General features: G+C 48.5%; 3 protein-coding genes across 7 annotated transcripts in view; 2 read left to right on the top strand and 1 right to left on the bottom strand.

The window, feature by feature from the left end:
* Positions 1-85: 85 nt before the first annotated feature.
* Positions 86-3108, top strand: tmem86b (transmembrane protein 86B). The gene is made up of 3 exons (XM_035397769.1): positions 86-228; positions 600-843; positions 1635-3108. Exons 1-3 carry the CDS (start codon positions 178-180, stop codon positions 2096-2098), a joined length of 759 nt encoding a protein of 252 aa, XP_035253660.1. The 5' UTR covers positions 86-177; the 3' UTR covers positions 2099-3108.
* Positions 3109-4708: 1600 nt separating this feature from the next.
* hspbp1 (HSPA (heat shock 70kDa) binding protein, cytoplasmic cochaperone 1) lies at positions 4709-12623 on the bottom strand. Of its 3 annotated transcripts, none has more exons than XM_035397763.1 (8): positions 10697-11424; positions 10289-10414; positions 9341-9560; positions 8111-8335; positions 6898-7053; positions 6546-6642; positions 5962-6073; positions 4709-5508 (listed from the first exon to the last, which is right to left on the bottom strand). In XM_035397763.1, the coding sequence occupies exons 2-8, from the start codon at positions 10406-10408 to the stop codon at positions 5161-5163; spliced, it is 1278 nt and encodes a 425-aa protein (XP_035253654.1). In that variant the 5' UTR covers positions 10409-10414; positions 10697-11424; the 3' UTR covers positions 4709-5160. The 3 variants fall into 3 exon arrangements, with proteins under 3 accessions (XP_035253654.1, XP_035253653.1, XP_035253655.1); XM_035397762.1 differs by lacking the exon at positions 10697-11424 and adding an exon at positions 11499-12623 and having other exon boundaries at positions 4853-5508; XM_035397764.1 differs by lacking the exon at positions 10697-11424 and adding an exon at positions 11499-12623 and having other exon boundaries at positions 5238-5459.
* Positions 10241-23599, top strand: part of kmt5c (lysine methyltransferase 5C) — a 37155-nt gene continuing 23796 nt past the window's right edge. The window contains exons 1-2 of one of the 3 annotated variants that reach the window (XM_035397754.1): positions 10241-10574; positions 14135-14267. In XM_035397754.1, the coding sequence (XP_035253645.1) occupies positions 14155-14267 (113 nt within the window). In that variant the 5' untranslated portion in view covers positions 10241-10574; positions 14135-14154. Of the gene's footprint in view, positions 10575-12659; positions 12926-13144; positions 13232-14134; positions 14268-23599 lie in introns of those variants that run through there. The other 2 variants (XM_035397753.1, XM_035397755.1) reach the window with 2 other exon arrangements.

The raw sequence follows: 23599 nt of genomic DNA, 5'->3' as shown, positions 1-23599 counted from the left end.
CAAAGTCCTTAGTCCAAAGACTCAGAACGGGGACCCACTAACACAAGTCTGACAGTCTCCGACGCTATAACACAGAAGCACAGACTGGAGAGACTCGCTTGCGGAGGGAGTTTTGGACGGAGAGAAGGAACGGGGGAACAGGTCATTCTCTGACCACGGTCCGAGGCAGGGTGTGACATGGACATCCTTGAGACTGATGCATACGACCGAAGACAGCGCAGGAACTCGGTAAGACGCAACCTTCCTTAAAACTCATCTGAAGACTGAACTCCCAGAACTTGTGGCCAGATTTTGTGAATACAGTACAAAAGTGGATTATCGGTAAAAGAAAAAAGGGAGCGTGGTGCAATTTCACAACAAGTATTCCTCTCAGTATGAAGACTGTGTGCTGATGTGTTTGATAGATAAGAGATGGGTGGGGGTGGTAGGTTGGGTAGAGAGTTTACTATAGTGTACTGTAACTGGGTTAAGGTTTGTGTAAAGACTGCGTGTCTATCTGTGCACGCAACCATCACATTGCAATGGCTGGTCAATGTAACTCATACCGTGAAATAATCAATAAACCTACAATTCTCCCTCTCCTCCTCTCCCTCTGTCAGTCCTGCGTTCTCTTTCTCTTTCTTTTGCCCTTCTTTATCTTCAGCTCCTTCTATTTCTACCTGTGGATCCCCCAGAGTGAGCCGTCCGTCTTCGCCGCAGCGGTGAAGTCCGGTCCTGTGCTCTCATTGGCTGCTCTGGTGCTGTTTTACAACGGTGGGCGGAGCTTCTGGGGAGTGGCAGGCGGGCTCCTCCTCTCCGCCTGCGGGGACTGCTGCCTCGTATGGCAGGAGCTGTTTCTCCATGGTAACGACCGCACACTCGCTCCGGATCAGCGCTGGGCTGTTTTGCACTGAACTTCGTTGGCGCGATTGATCTGTGTACGCTGTGGTTTCAGACAGTTGTGTGAAAATCAGTTTCCACGTGAACCAAAAAAAAACGGGCGCGACCAAACCCTATCTGTATTTGGACCTGCCGACGGGAGCCAAAGTTCGCGTTCTTCTTTGGAGACCGAAACCTTGCTCGCGCAAGCCAGTGACTGACAGAACTTTGTAGGCCCGCCCATTTCAAGGTTCACGGAGCCTCATTCCCTCCTAGCCGAATTTTAAGTCTGCGCTTCACCTTTTACCCCATTGAGCTTTGCGCGTCGTTTAACAGCCACAGACCGTAGCGTACGTCTGACAAGAGAGGGCCAGTCTGGCCGGCCAATTAAGCCGTTTGCGATTGGCCCGCGCATGCGTGCGTCCGTGCCGCGCCCGACGCAGAATTCCAATTAAATCCCAGAGGCGAGAGCTCGTCGACCGTCACATGAAAGAGAGGACGTCGCCGGGCGGGCGAGGCGAGGCGAGGCAGCTATTACCGGCTCAGATTGAAACAGGCACATGAAAGGACGCACGCAACGGGTCTTTCCCGACCGTGCCGCTTAATCGCCATCTGCTTATTCGAGCAAGAAATGTTTCGGGATTAAAAAAAAAAACTAAAAAGCAGGGAAAGCAAGCCGGCGCATCCTGAGTCTCTGCTTCAGAGCGTCTGTTAAACGAGTGTGACGTTTCGACGCGCACGTTCTCACGACGTCTCTCTTGGTTTTTCCCCCGCAGGGATGGCCGCCTTCGGCTTGGCGCACCTCCTCTACTCCTTCGCCTTCCTCACCGACCGCTACTCCTCCCTGTCCTCCTCCTCCTCCTCCGCCACCTCCTTGTTCCTGTCCATCTTCCTGTGGTTGACCGGGGCGGGGACGTACTTCTACCTCCTCCCCTTCTTGCAGAAGAGAACGGACTCCGCCATTTTGATTCCGGCCTTGGGGGCCTACATGGTTCTGATAGTAGCCATGGTGACCCTGGCCCTGCACACGCGGCGGCCCGCGACCGCCGTGGGGGGCTTGTCGTTCCTGGTCTCCGACCTGACGCTCTCCCTGCAAATTTTCGGGGTGGTCGACCCCTTTGCGGAAGGCAGGGCGGTCATCATGACGACCTACTACCTGGCGCAGCTGCTGATCGCCGTGGGAGACGTGACGGCAGGAAGTGACACGGGAGACGGGCTCAGGAAGAGGAAGAGGATGTAAGGGTGAGCAGAGGACTGAATGGACTCGTGTGACGAACCGGCGTAAATGGGCTCAATACGCCCCCCCCCCCCCCGGTCCCGCCCCGCCCTACCAGCCTGCAAGGAGACTCATAAAAGACCCCCCCACCACCACCACCACCACCCCCTCACAGCTAGACTTGTACAAGATTCACAAGAATGTCCAACCTCAGATTAAACACCAAAACTCAAGATTGGGTTCAAATAATCACCGCTGTTGTCATTCACAATGGTTTAAAAGTGTAAAAAGATTCATCGTTTCCACGCTGTTTTAATCACTGCGAATGCCAGGGTGACGCTGCTCGTTCGCTGCAAGCTTCTTACCGAACGCTTGTTTTGTGTGTGTGTGTGGAAGCGAAAGCAGCTTGTGACCAGGCTGTCAGAACAACACTATCTGAACAGAGAGCCCGTCCAACAGTGGAGGAAAACCACTTCCTGTTCATAGCGGTAAGGGCAGACATACTGGCAGTCATGAAGCAGCGACAGGGTGGATCTTCTGAAACTGTAAGCAACTAGATGGCACAGAACACACACAACATCACACGTGCAGGGTAAGGTCCAAAAGCATTATGGGTAACTCTAGTGCAGTCTAGCGATAGACAATTTTTGGCAAATGTTCAATTAACATTTGAGGGAAATATTAAGAAATGCAGCTGACAAACGACTGCTACACCCTGGAAAACTTCTGAAATTGATACTAACTTTTAACATACTTTTTCCCACATACAGCAATTCTTCAGATACCCAAACTCTGGATAAGATAACGGTAAAGCTGTAAAATTGAAACTCAAATGAGAAGCTAACTCAGGTTAGAAAATAAGCAGACGTGTATAAAGCTATTGAGCCCGGTACTGTTTTAATATTTTAACTTAACTGTGTCCAATATTGGAAAAGTTGCAGGGTTAACATTACTCAGCACAATAAAAACTGGATACGGTGGCATTTTTGCACAGAATGGCTTATTAAACTGGAAAGCCCTGAGCCTTGACTGAATAACTTGATGGGACAGTTTATTTTGCACAGGAACATCTTCAGTATTAAACACTGATAGTGTACATTTTACTCTGAGAGTCCAATTCTTTTGGACTTCAATTAGCTGAATTAGCACTGAAAACTTTGATGTGTTCTCCACAAAACACTTGACGCTGGTCACCACATGCTTTCCTGAAGCAAAATGATCACATTCCATTGGCCCATTTTCTTGAACTGAGATTTTTTTTTCTAGAAGGTTCTTGATTACTATTTGTTCTAGAGCAGTGGCTTTTCCAGGTGCACCTAGCACTGAACATTCATTTTTGTTAATGCAAATGGTCTGTCAAGGTTTTTGAAACTGTGTTCGTATTTTTCCACTTTTAACTCATTGGTTCATTGCCACTTGCTTTGTCTTTGAGCTATAGAACAAACGATTGGGTGGTGGTGGAGTGCATAGCGCTGTTGCCGCACAACAAGAAGGCTCGGAGTTCGAATCCTGGCCGAGGCCTATCGGAATTTGCAGGTTCTCCCCATGTACACTTCGGTTTCGTACCGCAGTCCAAAAAACGTGCACGTTAGGCTAATTAGAGACTGTAAACTTCCTGTAGGTAAGAGTGAATGGTGTGTGCGCACTGCGATAGATAGGCAACCTGTCCAGTGTGTATTCCTGCCGCTCACCCAATGCATGTTGGGATAGGACCCAGCCCCCCCCCCGCAACCCTGACCAGGAACAGGAGATTTAGAAAATGGATGGATGGATGGATGGTTTAGTCTCAGTGGTCCAGGTCCCTCAGCGATTAAGAAACCGCTGATCGCACCGATTGGTCCTTAATGCAGTTATTATAAACGTGACCCCTTTCCGAAGCAGGAGGCCTCGCCGATACGGCCCATTAGAGGAGATTAATCTCCGCGCATTAGCATAATGCATCAGCTGATCTGATTAACCGCGTCCTGAGACACAGCCGTGCGAATGTGGGACATTTGCCGTACGGGGGCTGCACAGCCATTTCCAACACACTGCAGCTTAAAAGGGAAAATCCCACAGCTACCATCAAGAGCCACATAAGGAACGATTCAGAGCTCATTACGATTCAGAAAACCAGCACACACAGCAGATCCTCCTCCATTAAACCCCCGTATTATGCGTTCACTTATTTTACAGTTTGCAAGCAGACAATAGCTTCCAAACCAATCGGTCTTTTCTGCTATGGTTTCATTTATTGGCTGGACCGTAACAGCGGGGCCACCCCTACAAACGCGACTGTCTGTGACTGACTGACTGACTGAGTGAGTGACGAAGTCACACCATCAGTCGGCCGGATCACGTGTGTCAGGTCCAGCCATATACTAGGTTTTAACCTGGTCTTGTTTTTTTAATGCTCTGGGCTGGATTCAATCAACATTTGCCCTCAAATAAAGGTACTTTTTTCTTCAAATTGGACTGCTCACAGACACGTTGGAGTCGGACAGAGATCCTTTGTGAGTCGGGTGCACAGGAAGTGTGGGGGTTTTTGACTGGGTGTGGCGCTCGGCAACATCCGCACATCCTGTTGACCCATTCGCCCGTCGCCACAGCCAATCACGTGTGACGCTGTGTTTACACCCTCAAACTTAACTTGTGCAAGTTTTTTTTTATTTTTTATTTTTTTAAACCTTCACCAGTATTTTGGCAAAAACTCAGCGGGCGAAACGGTCCATACTTTGCTCCATTTCGGGTCTTCCTTCTCTCTCCAGTCGTTGGGCAGATTCATGCAGAAGCACCATCTTTAAGCATTTATAAAAACATTTATTCTTTCAAACTTTGGATGAGGCAATCCAGAGCATTAATCGCATTCGAAACACTGTCATAATTCCGTAGACTTCGGACTTCACTCTTTACAGCTTTCTCCACAGATAAATAAAAATAAACAAAAAAAAATTTGATGCTCTAAATTTCGCTCCAAGCCAGAACCATCGGAGAACGCATTACCCCATCCTTACAAAACTGCAAAATGAAAATGACACATTATGTTCCAGAGAGTCATCTGAATGCAAATGGAGGGTTCATCAAGGAGCTCAGAAAGGTAACTACGGTCAATATACAGTCCTGAATAAAATATCCATAAGCCGGGCAGGTCGCAGAAGGATTTTCAGCCAATCAGAATAAATTGATGTCAGTAAGGTCAAACGGCTGTCTACGTAATGGAGATAGACTGATGACTGACGGCCGTTTTTAATGATTTCCAAATCCTTGGAATTGTCCGGGGCCAATGACGGCAAGGCAGACGCAGGGGTAAGACCAATGGGGGGTTTCAGCGGTCCATTCCGTTGTCGTCGTGGCGCTGGCCCCGGAAACAAGCGGCCAGTAGACACTCGCAGAACTCCAGCTCCTCCTGCGGCGGTGTGGGGAGAAAGAAGGTGAGGCCGGTCGGTGTGCTGGAGCTGTGTCAGTGTGAGAGAAGAGAGGTGGGGAGGTGTACAGCAGTGTGTGTGTGAGAGAGAGGAAGAGAGGTGGGGAGAGTAGAGGAGGTGTAAAGGGGAGAGGTGGGGAGGGTAGAGGAGGTGTAAAAGGGAGAGGCGAGGAGAGTAGAGGAGGTGTACATTGGAGAGGTGGGGAGGGTAGAGGAGGTGTAAAGGGGAGAGGTGGGGAGGGTAGAGGAGGTGTAAAGGGGAGAGGTGGGGAGGGTAGAGGAGGTGTAAAAGGGAGAGGCGAGGAGAGTAGAGGAGGTGTACATTGGAGAGGTGGGGAGGGTAGAGGAGGTGTAAAAGGGAGAGGTGAGGAGAGTTGAGGAGGTGTAAAGGGGAGAGTGTTGAGAGTAGAGGTGTACACCAGTGTGTGTGTGAGGTGAGCAGAGTTGAGGAGGTGTATAGGAGGCGCACAGCAGCGAGGCGCACCTGGCTCTCCTCCTTGCCCTGCAGCTCCTGGGCTTTCCTCTTGAGCAGCTCCTCCAGGCCCAGGTCGGGGCTGCGGCAGTCCTTCAGCCCCTGGCTGCACCCGTCCACCAGGCTGGGGGGGGAGACACACAAGACCCTGAGCACCGGCCCCCAGACCCTGAGCACCGGCCCCCAGACCCTGGGATGTTTGTGTGTGACTATACACTGCATGACCAAAAGTATCTGGACACCCCTTGGTCTGGGGCTGTTTTTCATGGTTTGGGCCCTTAGTTCCAGTAAAAGCAAACAAATCTACAGCATTCTGTCACATTCTAGGCGATTCTGTGCTTCCCCAACAGTTTGGGAAGGCCCTTTCCAGGGAGTGTGTGCACATGCACGTGCGTATGCGTGTGTACATGCATGTGCGTGTGAGCGTGTGTGTGTGTGTGTGCAAGTGTGTGCACATGTATGCGTGTGTGAGTGTGTATAATGGTGTAGATGTGTATGTGTGTATGCGTACAAGCGTGTGTGTGCGTGCGTGTGTATGAGAGTGAGTGTGTTTGTGTGTGTGTGTGAGTGTGTATAGTGCGCATGTAATATCTCACCAGCAGAGAGTTCCTAGCACGTGCTCATGGAAGGGGGAATGGGGAGTTCGCAGAATGGACACCAGCTGCTGCACCATCCCCATAGACAGCACTGTGTCTGAGAAACACACACACACCAAATCAGATCAGTCCAGACAACACTCTGTCTGACACACACACACACACACATCCAATCAGATCAGCCCAGACAGCACGGTGTCTGAGAAACACACGCACCCAATGAGATCAGCCCAGACAGCACTGTCTGAGACACACACACCTAATCAGATCAGCCCAGACAGCACTGTCTGAGACACACTCTGCAGTACAGACACGATAGTGCAGCACCCGTGCAGCACAGACAGGACGGTACCTCTGTGCTCTGGGTGAGCGGTCAGCAGGTTGAGCAGCAGGAAGGCGGACTTGGTCCGGAGCTTCTCGTTGTCCGACTGCATCCCCCGCATCAGCACCGAGAACCCGTCCAGAGACAGGAAGAGCTTGAGGCCAGTTTCCTGCTCGCGCACCAGGCCTGCGGGGGGGGGGGGGGGGTTCAGGGACAGGTCAGCGCAAGGAAAGACCCTTAACTGGGTCAACCGCATCCAATGCAAAACATCAAAGCGTAACTATGGCAACGTGACGCGGTCTGAAGACGCATCTCTTCAGACTGTACCTTGACTAACTACACCACTCCTCCGCAGGGTTACTCCCAATCCAGACCTGGCTCAAATACGTATTTGTTTTGGATTCTAATACTTTTCTACGCTTTACTGATCTTGTCTGGTGTATTGGAACCAATGAAATACTCTCCAAAAGTGCAAACCCTGCCTTCTGGTCATATTGCCAGGCTCAATTATACCAGGCAAGATCAACAGAGCACAGAAAAGTATTTAAATCCAATACAAATACATATTTGACCCAGGTCTGTCCCAATCCCAGATCACTGTCTTACATCACTTCTATCTTGATCTTCTTGCACTTTCATGTAACACTTGTTTCTTCATCTAGCACTTATATTGCACTTGTAGCTTCATCTTGATGTTGTAGCTTTTTATCAGATCTCTTACTTCTAGTTTGACCTGCCATAACTTTACTGACTTAGCCTCTGCATACTGCATGAACTAGACCAGATGTTCACGGCTATGGATAAATGATACGCAATGGGAATTGTATCTGATCAGATCCGTGTTTTGTAGTTGTTCCAACGACCTATTGTACGTCGCTTTGGATAAAAGCGTCTGCCGAATAAAATGTAATGCAATAAGTGCACTGCAAAAAGAAGAAAAAAAAAAACACATCCTGCAGACGGCAAGCCAACCATCCGGGCAGACGTGTGCTCTCGACCGCGAAAATTAGCGGCCCTGAAAGGAACTCGCGGCGTTCTTAACTTTCAGCAGAACTACGCGGAACAGCCACGGCCCGGTAATTCAGTGCATCCGACGCCAGGGAACATAACTTCTCGGAAATTCAACGAGCTACACGAAACAGAATCATGAGGGGAAAAACCGAACCGCGTGGAGGGTGGGGGGGCGAGGGGGGGGGGGGGCGGATGGGGTGACGCGGTCCAGCGGTGCGGACGGAATGCTCACAGGACACGGCGTAGAGGGCCTTCACCCGGACGGCGGGCTGGGGGTCGGCGTCGGTCAGCCGGAGCAGCCTGGTCAGGGCCTCCCGGTCCAGCAGGTGGCGCTGGACTTCCGGCATGTTCTGAGCGCAGGAGGCCAGGAGCTGGGCGGCCCTCCACCGGACCCCACCCTGCGGGTGCGCCAGGCATCGGGACAGGCACAGGTCCAGCCCCCCCAGCACCATGAAATCTGAGGGAAGAGAAAAGAGGGGGGGGGGGGGGGGGGGGAGGGTGTGAAACGTTAGCGCAATCCGCTCTCGCCGCGCGGGCATTCGGCTCTGACTCATAACGGACTCTTTCCGCAAGACGTGCGAAGCCGCATCAGTTCAATTCGGGCAACAGACGGCGTAGAGGACGAAAGCAGCAGGGGCGTTAAAAGCCCAGACCGAATCGGAGTTCACAGAGTTCACGGAGTTCACTGCTCAATTTTCTCATCTGACATGCTCTGCGTCGAACCGCTGTCTCAACTGGAGCGACCCCGCCTCGCGTTTGCCCCGCTTCGCGTGCGTCCAACGCACGTCTGCGTGACCAAATTAGGGCGCAGGTCGTGCGGGGTTCCGCGGCAGCTGTCCCGTACTGTAAGGCGTCCGCACAGCCTGTTGCTGACTGCTGCCTTGTTTCCCTAATTCCAGCTGGTCAACTTTGGGCTAACAGTTGTTTTCTCCAGCTGTCCAGAAACAAGCCTCTGACCCTGGTGGCTGCTTGAGGTATTACACAACACTGGTTGTTGCTTCGGACCAACGGCCAAAACTCTATTCACCCAAGAGGGGCGAATACTTCTACGGCATGATGCGTCACGGTACGCTAAGTGGATAAAGATGACACCCCTTTCCCTCGTGCAAGGCTGTGCACACCGTGACTAAGCATAAATGATGAGCCGAGCTCGCTATCACACAGACAATTCATTACATTACAGGCATTTAGCAGACGCCCTTATCCAGAGCGACTTACACAACTTTTTACATAGCATTTACATTGCGTCCATTTATACAGCTGGATGTATATTAAAGCAATACAGGTTAAGTACCTTGCTCAAGGGTACAACAGCAGTGTCCTACCCTGGAATTGCACCTGTGAACTTTAGGTGACAAGACCAACTCCTTAGCCATTATACTACACTGCCACCCCAGACAGACACACACATGCACATCTGTGTGTAAACTGAAGTAGTGTGAGGTCCCCGCCACTCCCTCACCTCTGGCGTTGTCCAGGTTCTCGCAGAGCTCGGAGAGCAACTCCAGAGCGTCTTCCGTCGCCTCGTCTTCCTCCTCCTCCTCGTCCTCCTCCTCCTCGTCCCCTTCCGTTCCCTTCGCCTCCTCTCGGCGGAGGATGGCCAGGCACTCCTTCATCTGCTCCACCTCGTCTTTCTGTCCCCGGCACACCTCCGCCATGGCGGCCCTCAGCCACTCTTTTCTCTGGGCGTGCGAGAGAGAGCGAGCGGGGGTGGAGTTATTCCCACACATAACTGCAGAGACTGACGGGCCTGACGTCAGCCCTCTAGTTCTGCTGTCCTCACAACCGGTACCTCTCATCGTGACCCACGCTCTCCCCGCCCCCCAATGCAACACTTCACACGCGTGTAAAAATAGCAAATGCATTCAAAAATGCAAATGTGCAATAATCTTCATAATCGCTATCTGGCAAAACCATTGAATGGTATTGGGTGAGCAAAACCTAATGCGTCATCCGCGTTAATTTCGAACATAGTAGTCTCGCAGGAAATTACATAAAAGCTTCTTACATTTACTGCAGCCATTGGCACCGGTTTGAATAAATCTTTTAATGCCGAAAAAATGCCGTTTCAACTGTGGGTTTTCGAATAAAACCAGACGGAAAATCCGAAGCATCCCGTCAGCACAGCACTTAGTCAAGGGTCTCATTTTTGAGAATAGGATTTCAGTGCAGTTAACATGGCAAAACACTACGCCATCTGAACTGGCAGTGTACTTTGGCTGCTACTGGAAATAACAACAGGAGCCTTTGTTGCGCGGTGTCCGCGGCGCTGAGCTCGCGAAGGCAGTCCAACTTTACAACCACGACCAGCGCGGGACGCAGCAGAAGGCACGTGCTAAGTCGGCACGCGAGGATTCCAGCAGCAGCGCGTGTGTGTGTGTGGGAAACTGGTGCTGTCGCGCGTATTTACCTCCTCTGACATGGGTTCACTGGGGGCAGTTCCGTCAGCGGCAGAGCCTGCCTCCACAGCCATTCGCAAGATCCCCTGTAGGTTACGAGGGTGTTGCCTGTTACCTTCACCCTCAGCCATCACGCTCTGGACAAAGAGGGAGCGGAGACCAAAAGGGGTTAATGCAATGCAGAAGGGCTAATCCCTCCTATTTTCACAGAGAGGGGAAAACAGAGTGTGACAGTGGTAGTGTGGACTTGAGCTTTAAAGAGACGAGAGAGGACACCTAGGACAGACAGGAAAACAGGTTGGTAAACTAACTTGCATGCACTCTATACTTTTGAGTTTCGCGTTTGGATCACATGCTCCACTTACTCCGAGCGACTGCACTACAGTATTTGCACTGAGTCTGTTTGTGTTTGTCCTTACCGTAGCAACATTCGGAGCAACCAAGCAGTAAACTATGAACGACTTCACCCATTGACATTCTACGTTCCGGAGGCGTATCACAAACTATATATAATCGTGAGGGCGATTATGTAAAGCAGCAAACAAGCATGGCTTACTCGAAGGTGCGAATGAAGGTTCGCACACATAACCAACAGGAAAATAAGCTATTGGACTGAACTAATGATGGCACTAAAAAATAGCATTCCTCAGACTGGCAGTCTTCTGAATATCCTTTAAGTTAGCTATGACCAATGTAAACTAACGCTAGTTAGTAAACTAAATACGGGCATATATCAATTACACACCTGGCTTCAGCAACAGCCAGATAGCTACCAAAGTAACGGTTTGCTCTTTAGGGGTCTACTGGTTAACTTAGCGGATCTACCGCAAAGTGTTAACGAACCGGTCCGAATATCGACCGTAGGCTATAGGTAGCTCGTTAACTTAGCTCGCGCTAGCTACGGAGCCAGTCAGCATAGGCTAGGCTACCACGAGGGACGGGCTGTGACTTGCTATGAGCATTCGGTAACGTTGCAGCTAATTGTAAGTGTTGCCCTCCAACACTGCAAAATGTATTATATATCTTTCGCCTTACTACTAGCTAACATGACCTCAGACTTCAATACGGCTAACCAGGGAACGACTAGCTATCAAGTAAAATTATTTAGCAAGCACGCTACGCTAGTATATTAGTAATAACCAGAGACTGTAAAAAATAACTAGCTATGAGCTGTGAATCCAGGTAGCCAGCTAACGTTAGGAAATTTTATTTGCAACTTACCTCAGTATTTAAGTTTAATTCACCGTGTAAATATAATAATCGGAGATGGTTATTGTTAATTAACTAGACACGGTTCTTTGGTACGGTATAAGTAGGTGATAAGAACATTCTAGATTTTTCGAGAAGACGTAGAGCTGGCTGGCCGTCGCAGTACGACCATTGCCTCATGTTGTGTATAGCCTGTGAGTCATGCTCTACCGTAATATACCATTTATACTCGCATTGCCCATTGTGTTCACATTCTGAGGTGTGCATCTGCAACCCAGAATGTGAACGATTACACAAAAGCAGAATATAAAATTATTGGAATGTGGCATTATTGTTTATAGTAATGCATCCCTTCATCTCTTTCCTCCATCCACTTGTCAACACTATTGCACTTTTATTTGAGACACAAGAAATCAAACAAGCATTATTCAGCTACCCAGGCCCCCATTTTCTGTCACTCCCCCGTTCCCGTTGGGACACTTTACTGTCCCATGAGATATTATGCGGTCATTTTATTTTTTTAAATTCTGTTGCCAACCATTGAACTTTTGACTGAGTCAACGCTGTTTTTTGCAAACGTTTTAACGTTAATTTCGAATAAGGTAAAAGTAACATTTTCGTACCTAAAGATACGTCTGGCAAAACCATGTTTTGCGTCCATAGACTGAGACGGCAAATGAACCATAAATGGTACGTGCATACACCACTTTAAAAACGAATAACACCACATAAAAACACAATTTTGTGCCATTGAACACCATTCACTCAGTTTATAAACTCGACCATATAGTGACGAAGAGACGATCACATAATTATTTAGACTTTTATAGCATATAACCTCCCAAAGAAAAACAGCTTGAGTGTAGCTTGATACAACGATATCTTTGAATTTATTTTCTTTCACAGTTAAATGGATACAACAACTCTCGAACTGCAGTCATGCAATTGACGTCTTATCTAAGGGCGGGTGATTTTTTCAGTACACCCTACTTAGCCAATCACAACACTTCGCATCGAAGTACACTTCGTTTAGCCAATCACACCATTTCGCATCGGAGTACCACTCGTTTAGCCAATCATAACACTGCTTATCGAATGGAAACACATGACGACCAATCGAGGTGAAAACGTGCACAACGGCATTAAATGACTCCAGTGTAAACCAATTGAACAAAATACATATGACTAGGTCGGTTGCGTTGTGTCTCGTTGTGAAACTTCTATGTTTAAAAACACAATTAAAACGATAGTTTTCCACAAAATAATGTAATTAATAGCTACGGATGAGTTCATAGTGCACCACTTCGTTGAGTTCAAACATCCATGCTCCACGCGATACCGAGATACGTTGAAGTTAGCGCACTTTCACCGACTATCAGTTATTCTAACGTTAGTCTTCGGACGAGAGGCGACCAGCAACATCGACACAAGACTGTCAGGTAACGGCATGATATAGGTAGCTAACTGTATGCTAATGCTAAGCTAGGCGGATAGCTAGCCAGCTCGGTAACAAGCCTGCTAATCGGTGACTTATTTGCAGAGTATCCAACGCTTGCTAAGGTTAGGTGCGTTTCTAATTAACGGTTAGCCACAGTTGCTGGGAAGCTAGACAGCTAACAAGCTAAGTTTCGTGTTTCCGATAAACTGCGCTGTGTTCTTCCGGTTTCTCTGTTCGTTAGCTACCTAAACTAACCTGGCATAGCTTACATGAAACTGTTTAACAACAGCCAGTCAGCTCACTCGGTGTAAGTTATTAGCGTTTAAGCTAACTTAACTACCTAGCGAGGTTGCTCGCAAAATAATAATCCTTCTCGGTTACGCTGGCGTCTCATTTGGTCGCTGTATGTCTAGCCCCATTGTGAGGTCCCGCTTTGGTCGGTGTGTCCTTCAGCGAGGTCTCGTAGGCAGCTAGCTGACAAGGCTAGCTAGCGGATGGTTGGCATTTTCCGACGTTAGCTGCTTAGCTACATCGAAGTATCCTTTAGCAATACACTTTAAATTTTGTTAGCCACCATTGCTAAAGTTACATTGTGTTCAGACTAGCCAGTTTTGATTCCCAAGAGACCCCAGCATATCACAGTCTGAACAGTCTTACTTTGTTAGTGCCATCTACTAGACAGTTTTTGCTTTGTTATCTGGTATTAGGTGCCCATGGAGATGTATAACATACAGTTAGCTATCTGGCTTAACTTAGTTAACGGTATATAACCAATTTATATTAACGTTGTCTTCGTTAGCTGGTCAACCATTCGGTATACGCGTAAGCTTATGTGTGCACGCTAGACGTTACATTTTGCATGCTTTGCTACTTCAAAGTCTGAGCCAAGGAGGATTGCAGGGAATAATGATTTGGCTGTCTATCACGTTTTCATAGTGAAGTGGGTTGTGTGCCACTGAAGGGGGACTTGGTAACTAGTTGGCTAGCGTTTGAAAACTGGAGGAAGAATATATTGAACTGGTCGCTTGTGCGGAGCTGGTTAGCTGATCGTGCTAACTTTGTTAGCTTGGCCGCATGGCTAGCCAATGAGGTGTTAAAATTTTGTACACTACCAGGTATCACACTCATTTGAATGCTTTGTTTCCCTCTCGGTCTCTTCCTCCCGCTGTCGTTGAATATAACACTGACCCTGATGTTGTTTGCGTTTCAGTATGTGGATGGAGGAAGGAGATGGAGGGATGCAGTAGAATGAGTGTCCGAGAGCTGTGCGAGACAGATGATCTGGCCACTAGCCTGGTGCTGGACCCCTTGCTGGGATTCAGCACGCACAAGATGAACATCAGGTACGTGCTTCTACCCGCACTGCTAATCACGCGTGTGGATTACTTGCTGTATAATACGCGTGGTTGCCTGGTTTGGTTTTTATTGCAGGATTGTTTCCTCAGATATGGCATTGAACCAACCTTCTTGTTTTCATTTCATCCTGTTTAAATAAATAAAATAAAAAAAATCAAGTTCCACAAATAATATTTTTAATTATTATTATTGATCAGTTCACATGAGCTCATTTTACGGCTGTTCCCAAGGTGCGTTGAAAGGGTAATTGTCGTGTACTTGGATTGAGTTGCAAAGGTGAAGTTAATTCTTGAGCTGCGTGACTTCCTTGCGTGAATACTTAATGACAGAAATTAGCTTTAAATGTGCAGTAATGTGGGTACGTTTGTAAGTGACCCATATCGTATGTCAGTGCACAGTTTGGCAGTAGGGGGCATTTCTAAAGTTTTCCACAGCTAGATTAAGTGACAAACTAACTAGCCATAAATCTGCAATGAAGACAACAAACAAGACCAGCAACTGGGGCTGGGAGTCCGAGTAACTCCTGGTACTGTCACAATATGTTTCTCATGATACGATAACACGACAATACTTGTGATCCTGCGATATGCAATATATTGCAGGGCAATCATCTGCAACGCATCGCGATATCTGTGTAACTGAATAAATATATCACATGAAAAGCAAATATATCACATCATGTCTCAAAAAGGACGCATACTGTATCATTCAGATGGAAAAACAGCCATAAACTGAAAAAATGCCGAAAGCATAACAGTCCCGGAGTTTGCACGTCTAAATACAAGCCTGCCTCATAGTAACTTAAGTCTTCTCAGTTTGTGCAAAATTTAACAGAAAACCCAAAATAATTTATTGCAAAAAAAGAAAGATAATTACTGTGTAAAATCCATATGCAGTGTAAACCATCGTCAGTTTCAGATGGTCCGTGTGTAACACATAACAGCACTTGTTTTACATCTGCACTGAGCTAGCGAAGCCATTTGGCGTATGTATATGTACCGTGTTTATTCAGTTTTACATGTGTCGTCGCGTAGGTGCTCAACCGAACGAAGGCAGTTTAGTTACGGTTTTGCTACGGCAGGGTAGCGGCAGTTTTGAAGCAACCGGAGTCGATGGCTCGCTAGCTATCCATGATAGAAAACATACTGAGAGAACAGTTTGACCTAAGATCAAATTGAATTTGAATAGTTACAGAAGTGACAGCGAACCTGGCTTGCTGCTTGAGTGTCTGGTTGCTAGGTAGTATCTTGAAGTAAAATTTCTATTGTGTGTTTATGGCCATGGGTTTTTCCAGATATTAGGCCCTCCTGTTGCTAGGGAATGGGAACTACTCTGGCTAATAAGCTTTTCTCTTGATATGACCATGAGGATGAGTCGCCATCCTGTCTCTCATTATTTATGGAATAATGATTGGAAATCCTTGTCCTGGTTTCTCGCTGTGCAAGGAGAGTTCCATTCAGATGTTAATTTGAATAATTTGTTCATTCGGGAATGTCCAGGAATCTGTTGAATAAATATCTTTATTTATGAAATCCATTATGTGAAAGACACAGACGTGTTTCCCAGAAATCCAGGGTTGGAATGAACAGCTCGTAATTGGTTAATTGGTCAGTATAACTGGAAGCCAGCGTAGACTGTGGGCATCCCGGTGTTGGGAGCCGCGATATTCAGGGTACTGCAGCTTTGCTGTTAGTTAACACAGGGAGAGCTGCAGGTCAGCCAGCTCTTTGGCACTTTCATCTTTTCTGATGAAAATGTCACTATTAGGCCGCTCTGCCTGTCGCGACGAGGCCTGTCCTCTCTGCCTGTCGCGACGAGGCCTCTCCTCTCTGCCTGTCGCGACGAGGCCTCTCCTCTCTGCCTGTCGCGACGAGGCCTCTCCTCTCTGCCTGTCGCGACGAGGCCTCTCCTCTCTGCCTGTCGAGACGAGGCCTCTCCTCTCTGCCTGTCGCGACGAAGCCTGTCCTCTCTGCCTGTCGCGACGAGGCCTCTCCTCTCTGCCTGTCGCGACGAGGCCTCTCCTCTCTGCCTGTCGCGACGAGGCCTCTCCTCTCCGCCTGTTTGTGCTGCTCAGGTCACAGAAGCATAGTTGGCTGGGTTCTCTCGGAGTGCATTGTGTGCCTTTTTAAAATCAAAAGTGCTCTTGCATACATCTATTTCAGTTTCTGGAGTTTATACATTTTAATATCAGTTTTAGTGTATATTTTTTGGCCCAACCAGTTTTTGCTTATGATGAAGGATATGCAACAATATTCTACTAATTTGAATAAGTTGGAGATATAAGAATACCTAAATAAATCCGCCGTCGAGGGGGAATTTACATAGGTGTAGTCAGGTTAAACAGAACCAGTTTTAACCGACTTTGCATTTAGTAGCGATTAAATTTGAAGCAGTCTGTCTTTGTGAGACTCGGTGTATGTACGCAATGTAAAAATGTTAATCAGGGTATCCTAAACCTGTGAAACGTTAACCTTCCTCTCTGCGATCTCCCGTCCGCTTATTCGCGACGGACGTTTCTCTTTGAAGCGAGTCCCGGAGAGCGCGCTTCGACGTGGCTTTCGCCAGGAAATCTCCCCCGTTTCCGCCGTCTCTCACCGCCTCGAGAGAAGATCGCCAAGGTGTTTCAGTCGGAGGAAGTTCACCCGGCGTCGTCGTTTCAGGCGGCGTTTTCGGTAACCGCAGAGTGCACTTCCTACTTTCGGCGGCCGTTACCTTTCATCGGTTCTCACGATCATTTCAGCGATAGTGACAGTTTTTTTTTTTTGTGCCGTCCCATCATTTTGAATGCTTTTCCCTCGAGAGATGCCTCGTTCGCAAAACGCGTACGGTCACATCCGACCGCGAACCGCGCGCAAGAACGTTTCCAAGACCGTTTCGGAATTGATCATTTCTTTTCTTATCCGTGTTGGTTCGTGGCTGTTTCCTTATGCTAATCATATGAACAGGGTTGCACAAACAGTTTTGAAACGATGCACACAGCAGTCGTCATCTCATGCAGCCAGGAAATGCACAGAAACAAAGGTCTGCACGTGCATTAGGAATCCCATATTGGTTTCTCAAAGGAAACTTTTTAAGAACAAAGGCTTGATGTGCCTAGGGTGATTTATGATTTTTCGTTCAGTTTGACAAGGTTCTTTAATAAATAAATAGCCACCAAAACCAGCTTGCCATCACTGCACACGCTTCATGTGAATTGAGCACATCAACACATCAGAGTGGGCTGTGACAAAAAGCCTACAGGACGCTGTAGTTATTTGACTCTCTTTCAACCGAACGTACCATCGCTCTGCACTGTACTGAATGCACGGAATAATATAGAATGCATTCTTTGAATTCCCAGTATTTTCAATTGTCTAAAATGGCACCATTTTAGCAGTATAACGGGTTCTGCAAGTGATGGCGGCAGAAATTCCTGGCACCTTCATTGCGAGCGCTAGATAAATTATCCCGGTGGCAGTTAATTACAGTGGACCAGTATTTTCGAAAAAAAGTTACCTCAAACGCTTCCGGAATGTATTTGGGTCTTATTGCCGAGTGCCTTCTCTGCCGTGTGTCGAATGCCAAAACGAACGAGTCTCGACCGATTCTTGTTTCCAGACCGATTTGAACTGAAAGTTTGCTCGTTTTTTACTGAATCGGGTCCTCGTTTCGACGGCGAGATTCGTTCGCGGTTCTCAGTTCTCTTGATTGGCAGCGTCGATGCGAAGCCTGGGTTTTCGGCACTTTCTTCCCCCCCCCTCGCCATGCTTCAGCAGATTCCGGATCCTTCCATAAGCTCCAGTGCCTTTGAAGTCGGTCTGTCGGTATGGACAGGCACACGCCCAGAAACCACACCCACAAGCTGAAGAGATGTGATTAACTTTCAGCTGCTTGTACAAACATTCCGGCGATTTTAAGACCAGCTCCTTCCAAACCGGGCAGGAAAGTTCCATAGCTATAAAAAAAAATAATAAAGCCTCAACATCTACAGATCCTCGGCTGGGCCAAACTGAACCACTGATATGAGCTTAGTAGTTCCACTGATATGAGCTTAGTAGTTCCACTTTCCAGCTCTCATTTCGACAACACCTATCGAACATAGTGTGACATTATGCTTATTGTTTACTAGTTTTGCCTCAAGAAGGGAAAAACGGAAACGCCTTAACGCTGAGCTGAATGGAAAGTTGTACTGACGCCGTACTACACTGACGCACACAGCGTTAAAAATGTAAGATGCGTGCGCGGAGGCGCACAGGAGCGCTAACGCGCGTAGCCGCACCGCCGCGGACGCATCGGGAACCTTCCTGCCCGGCACGCGACGTTCGCCCCGCTCCTCGTTTATCCCCATCCGTCCTTCTCTCTCTCTCACCCATCTGTCCACGTTGTAAAAGCGCGTCGATTTTTCCCCGCGACTTGGCGGCGGGGGGGATTCCGCCGAGCCGGTTTTACCGATCGATTTTTTTTTTCCGGCCGGGCTTCTGCCAGGCGACGCGGCGGCTGGCGACCGTTCCCCTCCGGTTCCTCCTCAGAACGCCCGCGTCAGTCGCTCCAGCGCGACTCGCGATGCGTCGAGGCGGTTTTTTTTTCCGCTCGTCCGCGGCGAGGTTCGGATTGCGTGCCGCCGTCGTTTTCATGAACGGGGGGAGGAGGAGGATGACGCTTCTCAGGATATCCGGTCAGCGCTTTTGCGGTCCCGACAGGAGAGCGTGACTGAGAGCTGGGCCCCCCGGCGCCGCTGGTGATCCTGACGACCGCGGCGGTGACGGACCGAAGGTCACACCGCCGCTGTGGCTCTGACCCTGAATCCATAGGGAACGCGAGGGCGCTCATTTAACCCTTTCATTCCAGCTCTGTCTGTTTGCGAAATGAACAGAAATTTAAGTTTGCGGCCGCAAAATGTCTAGGCGACTTCAATTCTTTCTCCGTATTGAAATGGAATTGTCCCCAAACTCTGGTTATTTGTGCGTTTCTGTCCAGAATGTGGAATGCACACTAAATAATGTGCATGCTCAGAACCTCTTGAGTCGGTCTTACCTCCCGGATTTGTTAAAAGTTCAGGTAAAAAAAAATGTTTTTTGACCAGAGCAGCATCATATGATGGTTTTAAAAGGGTTTGTGTCGCTGTTCGGTGTTAAATAACACAGTACTCGCGCGCTATGATAGTTTCTGAAAGGTTTCTTTTTATCGCATTGAATTCTTGGGAAATTGTGGTTTTAAAAAAAAATTTTTTTTTTTTTTTTTAGTCGAAACGTAGTCCCAAATGCCGAGCTCATGTATAAAAGATGATGTAATTACTCACCTGAAAGTGCTTCCATGAATGTTAAATGACATGTATATAAGCTCTGCTCTATTTCTGTCATTGAGAAATGGGTTTTTTTTTTTTTTTTTTGGGCGGTCGCCGGTTCCACCAGACGCCCGGCGCTCCTTCCCTTTCAGAGCGCCTCTGGTGCCCTCGAGGCGCAATTAAGATAAACGGTCCCATTTCGAGCGGTCCCAGCCGAAATTTTCAGGTGTCGCCTGAATCGCCCCTCCGGCTCTCGGGGCCTGTTACCGAAGCGGGCGGCCGCGCTGAAAGCCGCGGTCGTTTAAAAAAAAATAAATAAATAAATAAATAAATAAAAGACGCGCTCTCGTCCTCTGTGAATGACCCCGTGAACAGCGGCAGGAGGAAACCCGCCCTCTCCGGTGTGCGGCGACGCCGCGTCCCGTCCGCAGCTCTGTCGACAGCGGAGGCGTTTCGGCTGGAAATAGCGCAGCGACCGCACTTCCGGAACATTCCGCTTACGTACAGTAAAGCCAGAAAAAAAAACGCTGGCTATTAGATTTGCTGCTGACCATGTTTGGAGACATTAATGAACGCTTATCAACGGTGTAGTTTAATGGGCAGGGAACTGGCCTGGAAACATGAAGGTTGCAGGTTTGATTCCCGGGTGGGACGCTGACCTTGGGCCCTTGGTACTTCTAACCCGCGTTGCTCCAGTATATATCCAGCTGTATGCACTGTGTGGATGGATGCAGTGTAGATGTTATGTTAAAAAGCTGTGTGCATTTCGCAGTAGAGAAAGCAACACTTCCTTAAGGAAACAGCCAGGTCCTACAGCGGTTCACAAACAGTAGCGGCAACAACAATGACGTAAGGACTTAAATCACCGTCGTGCGGTTTCCGACACCCTTAGCGTACTTTCAGTTCTGTTCTTCGCTGAAGTGGTTGTTGAAACGCAGGATGCACGCGACTTCATTCACCTTTTTCATTCTCTGTGTAGTTTAATCTGGCAAATCGTAATCGCGCCAGGCAGTCGCGCGGTGTGCTAATGCTGTGTGTTGTAAGGTGCGCTCGGATAACAGAAAAACAGAACGCAATATGTATTTAAGCGATCTTTGTGTGCGTGAGCGCAGCGCATGTACACCTAGCTCTCTGACGTGTGTTCTGAGCACCATTAGTAAATACAAGCACAACCCGTAAAGACCTTTGATTCAGTCATGGATTGCAAAAATCATTCTGTAGAGCAAATCATGCGTTAAATCCATAAACCTTTTCCGTGAGATGTCGATTTTATTTTAGTTTTATTTTTTTCTTAAATGTGCACTGTACCGCCCAAGCGATCGACCCCCCCGAGGACAAATATAAAATTGCAATGAATGAATGAACCTCCGTGATTTATGATACCTTTGGATGGGATTGGTCTTGCCCCCAATTTTCTGTTTTTGCGAAGGATAAGGTGCGATAAAACCGCCTTCACCTGGCAGCCAGGCATCCTGTTTGTAGAGTTTCCCCGAAATCGTCTCTGCGCGGCCGATTCGCGGGCGGCGTTTCGGGCGTTTCGGGCGTGGCGGGCGGGCGTGCGTTCGTCACGCCCAAACCTGAGACCTCAGCTACCCGGAGTGACTGGGGGGGGGACGCCCTGGAGTTCCTGCTTCCGGAACTTTCCGCGCTCATTCACTAGCGTCGAAATAAACTGCAGGAGCGCGCGGGCATCGCATCGCGAATGTCTCCTTGTTCTAGCGATCGACCGTCGACACGTTCTCAAAAAAACAGCCGACATCCGCTAAAAAGATGACCGCGGTTCTCAGGACCGTGGAAAGGAGAGACTGGGAAGTCCTGAATGGGTTGCTGTCGAGATCCCGACCTCAGTATGTACGCGTTTTGTTTCGACAGCTGCGTAATCACGTTTACATATGTAGATTTGTTCTCATTCAGCCGTAAATTACCATGATAATCAGCGATCTAACATCTTTTTTTTGGGGGGGGGGGGGGGGGGGGGGGGGTGTCGAGGGGGTTGGAAGGGAAGAACGACAAACGCCGTTTCTTCCTGAACAAGCTTTATTAATCCGATCAAATATTTTCTGACCTTGTTTGAGGTGGATTAAAATCGCTACTTCACGTGGATTAAAAAAAATAAATAAAATTTACTCCCTAGAAAAACAACGATTAAATCGCAATTTAAAAAAAGGAAGAAAACCCCTCAGTGAAAACAGACGAAGCCGCGGTGGCGTGTTCGGGTACTAGCCACACATTTGTGCGCACGCTTCACTTAAGCTGGAAGTTTTTATTGGTTTTTTGTTTTTCTTTCAGAGGAGAGTTTGCACATTCTCAGCTGCGAAGGGGCCGCTCCTCGCACCGGGCGCGTTCTCCCCCCCCCCCCCGCGGGCCGTTTGTTTGACTAGCCTCTCGGAGGGAAGGAAGCCCGCGACGGCAAACTCTTTTTCTTCTTCTCGGAGAGCGTACACGCGCGGCTTGGGATGCTATCGCCAGGCGCCGTCGCGCGGCAATTAGCATATCTGAGCGACGTCGCTTTAATTTGGTAAACGCCCACTTCCCATTATAATTCCCTTTTTGCTCGCGAAGGCTGAGCCTGATTTAGATGAAGCGTTTAGAGGCGACTGCAAATGGCTTGTGAAGTGAAAGGAAGAGAACTGTCAACACTCACCCCCTCTGTGGGGTTAAAGCAGCCAGAGCTGGCCTGCATATGCCAGGGGCAGCTGTAGCTCTTTCTCTCTCTTTGTCCCTCTCCCTCTTTATTTTTCTTTTTCTATTTCACACTCTCTCTCTCTCTCTCTCTCTCTCTGTCTCTCTAATGGTACGTTCTTATGGTGTACTGAACTGTGAACTGTGCTTCACTTCTTATTGGAAATGTGGCGTTTTTGTTCAGCTTTTAGAGTGGAACAATAGGCTAATGAGGAAGTGAGAGAGAGCAATGTCTAAAAAAAGAAAAAAATAACGAGATTGACGTTGCTGCAGGACTGGTGAACCGCAGGCTGAGACGGTCCGCCGGCCAATGGCGGTGCCCGTTTCAGAAGCTTCGCCCTTGTAGTCCCGAATCGGCGTCGGAGCTGACGCTAACGACGCGGCTAACGAAAGTGCCACACGCTAACGAACGTATCCGGCGGGCAGAAAACCCCCGCGGTCGTCTGAACATCTTGTTGTTGTGTTCTCTCTCCCGAAATCGCACCGCCTGTCCTTGGACAGAGGGCGGTCGGCGCTCTTCGTTTTATTTGACTTCTGTCGAGCGCACGCCGAGCGCGTTTGCGGTTTTTGGGTCAAAGGGGGACGTTTGAGGAGATCCTACCGCTCGGAAAACTTAAAAACGCCGCTACATTTACAGAATAAAAGCGGACTTCGAAGCGTCTTCGCCTTTAGCCTCGCTGGCGTTCTTGGTAACGCGTGAAAACCAAGATGAGAAGGAACCTGAGAGCCGCGCGGAGCGTAGCGGACGCGCAGGCTGAGTTTACTGTGGCCGAGCCGTAGCGCGGTCAGGCGAGTCCCTGGCGACGTTCGCCTCCCACGGCGCGACAAACTATGCAGCAAAAGCAGACGGGGGAGCGACGGACTCCTGCGATACAGAATACACACCAGAGTTACAGGGACACATTCTCTCCTGTAATACGGAATACACACCAGAGTTACAGGGACACATTCTCTCCTGTAATACGGAATACACACCAGAGTTACAGGGACACGTTCTCTCCTAAAACACGGAATACACACAGGGGTACGGGGACACGTTCTCTCCTGTAATACGGAATATTACGGAATATTAAGGTGGCAGTGTAGCACAGTGGGTAAGGAACTGGGCTTGTAACCGAAAGGTCATAGGTTCGATTCCAGGATAGGACACAGCCATTGTACCCTTGAGCAAGGTACTTAACCTGAATTGCTTCAGTATATATCCAGCTGTATAAATGGATACAATGTAAAATGCTATGTAAAAGTTGTGTAAGTCGCTCTGGATAAGAGCGTCTGCTAAATGCCTGTAATGTAATGTAATGGAATACACACAGGAGATACGGGGACACGTTCTCTCCTAAAACACAATTCATTCCTAAATCCACGAGCTTTCTC

Source organism: Anguilla anguilla, chromosome 17 (assembly GCF_013347855.1).
Source record: "Anguilla anguilla isolate fAngAng1 chromosome 17, fAngAng1.pri, whole genome shotgun sequence".
Taxonomy (NCBI): Eukaryota; Metazoa; Chordata; class Actinopteri; order Anguilliformes; family Anguillidae; genus Anguilla; species Anguilla anguilla.
Note: the sequence above shows the minus strand (reverse complement) of the source record. Positions and strands in the feature narration are given on the sequence as shown.

What these genes read in the sequence shown, in the direction of transcription:
- tmem86b (XM_035397769.1), top strand. Translation starts at nt 178, where the DNA reads ATGGACATCCTTGAGACTGATGCATACGACCGAAGACAGCGCAGGAAC. An exon ending in GAAGACAGCGCAGGAACTCG is followed by an intron (nt 229 to 599) that starts GTAAGACGCAAC and finishes TCCCTCTGTCAG; the next exon opens with TCCTGCGTTCTCTTTCTCTT. An exon ending in GCAGGAGCTGTTTCTCCATG is followed by an intron (nt 844 to 1,634) that starts GTAACGACCGCA and finishes TTTCCCCCGCAG; the next exon opens with GGATGGCCGCCTTCGGCTTG.
- hspbp1 (XM_035397762.1), bottom strand. Translation starts at nt 10,408, where the DNA reads ATGGCTGAGGGTGAAGGTAACAGGCAACACCCTCGTAACCTACAGGGG. An exon ending in CGCTCACCCAGAGCACAGAG is followed by an intron (nt 6,643 to 6,897) that starts GTACCGTCCTGT and finishes TGTGTTTCTCAG; the next exon opens with ACACAGTGCTGTCTATGGGG. An exon ending in GTGCTAGGAACTCTCTGCTG is followed by an intron (nt 6,074 to 6,545) that starts GTGAGATATTAC and finishes CTCCCCCCCCAG; the next exon opens with CCTGGTGGACGGGTGCAGCC.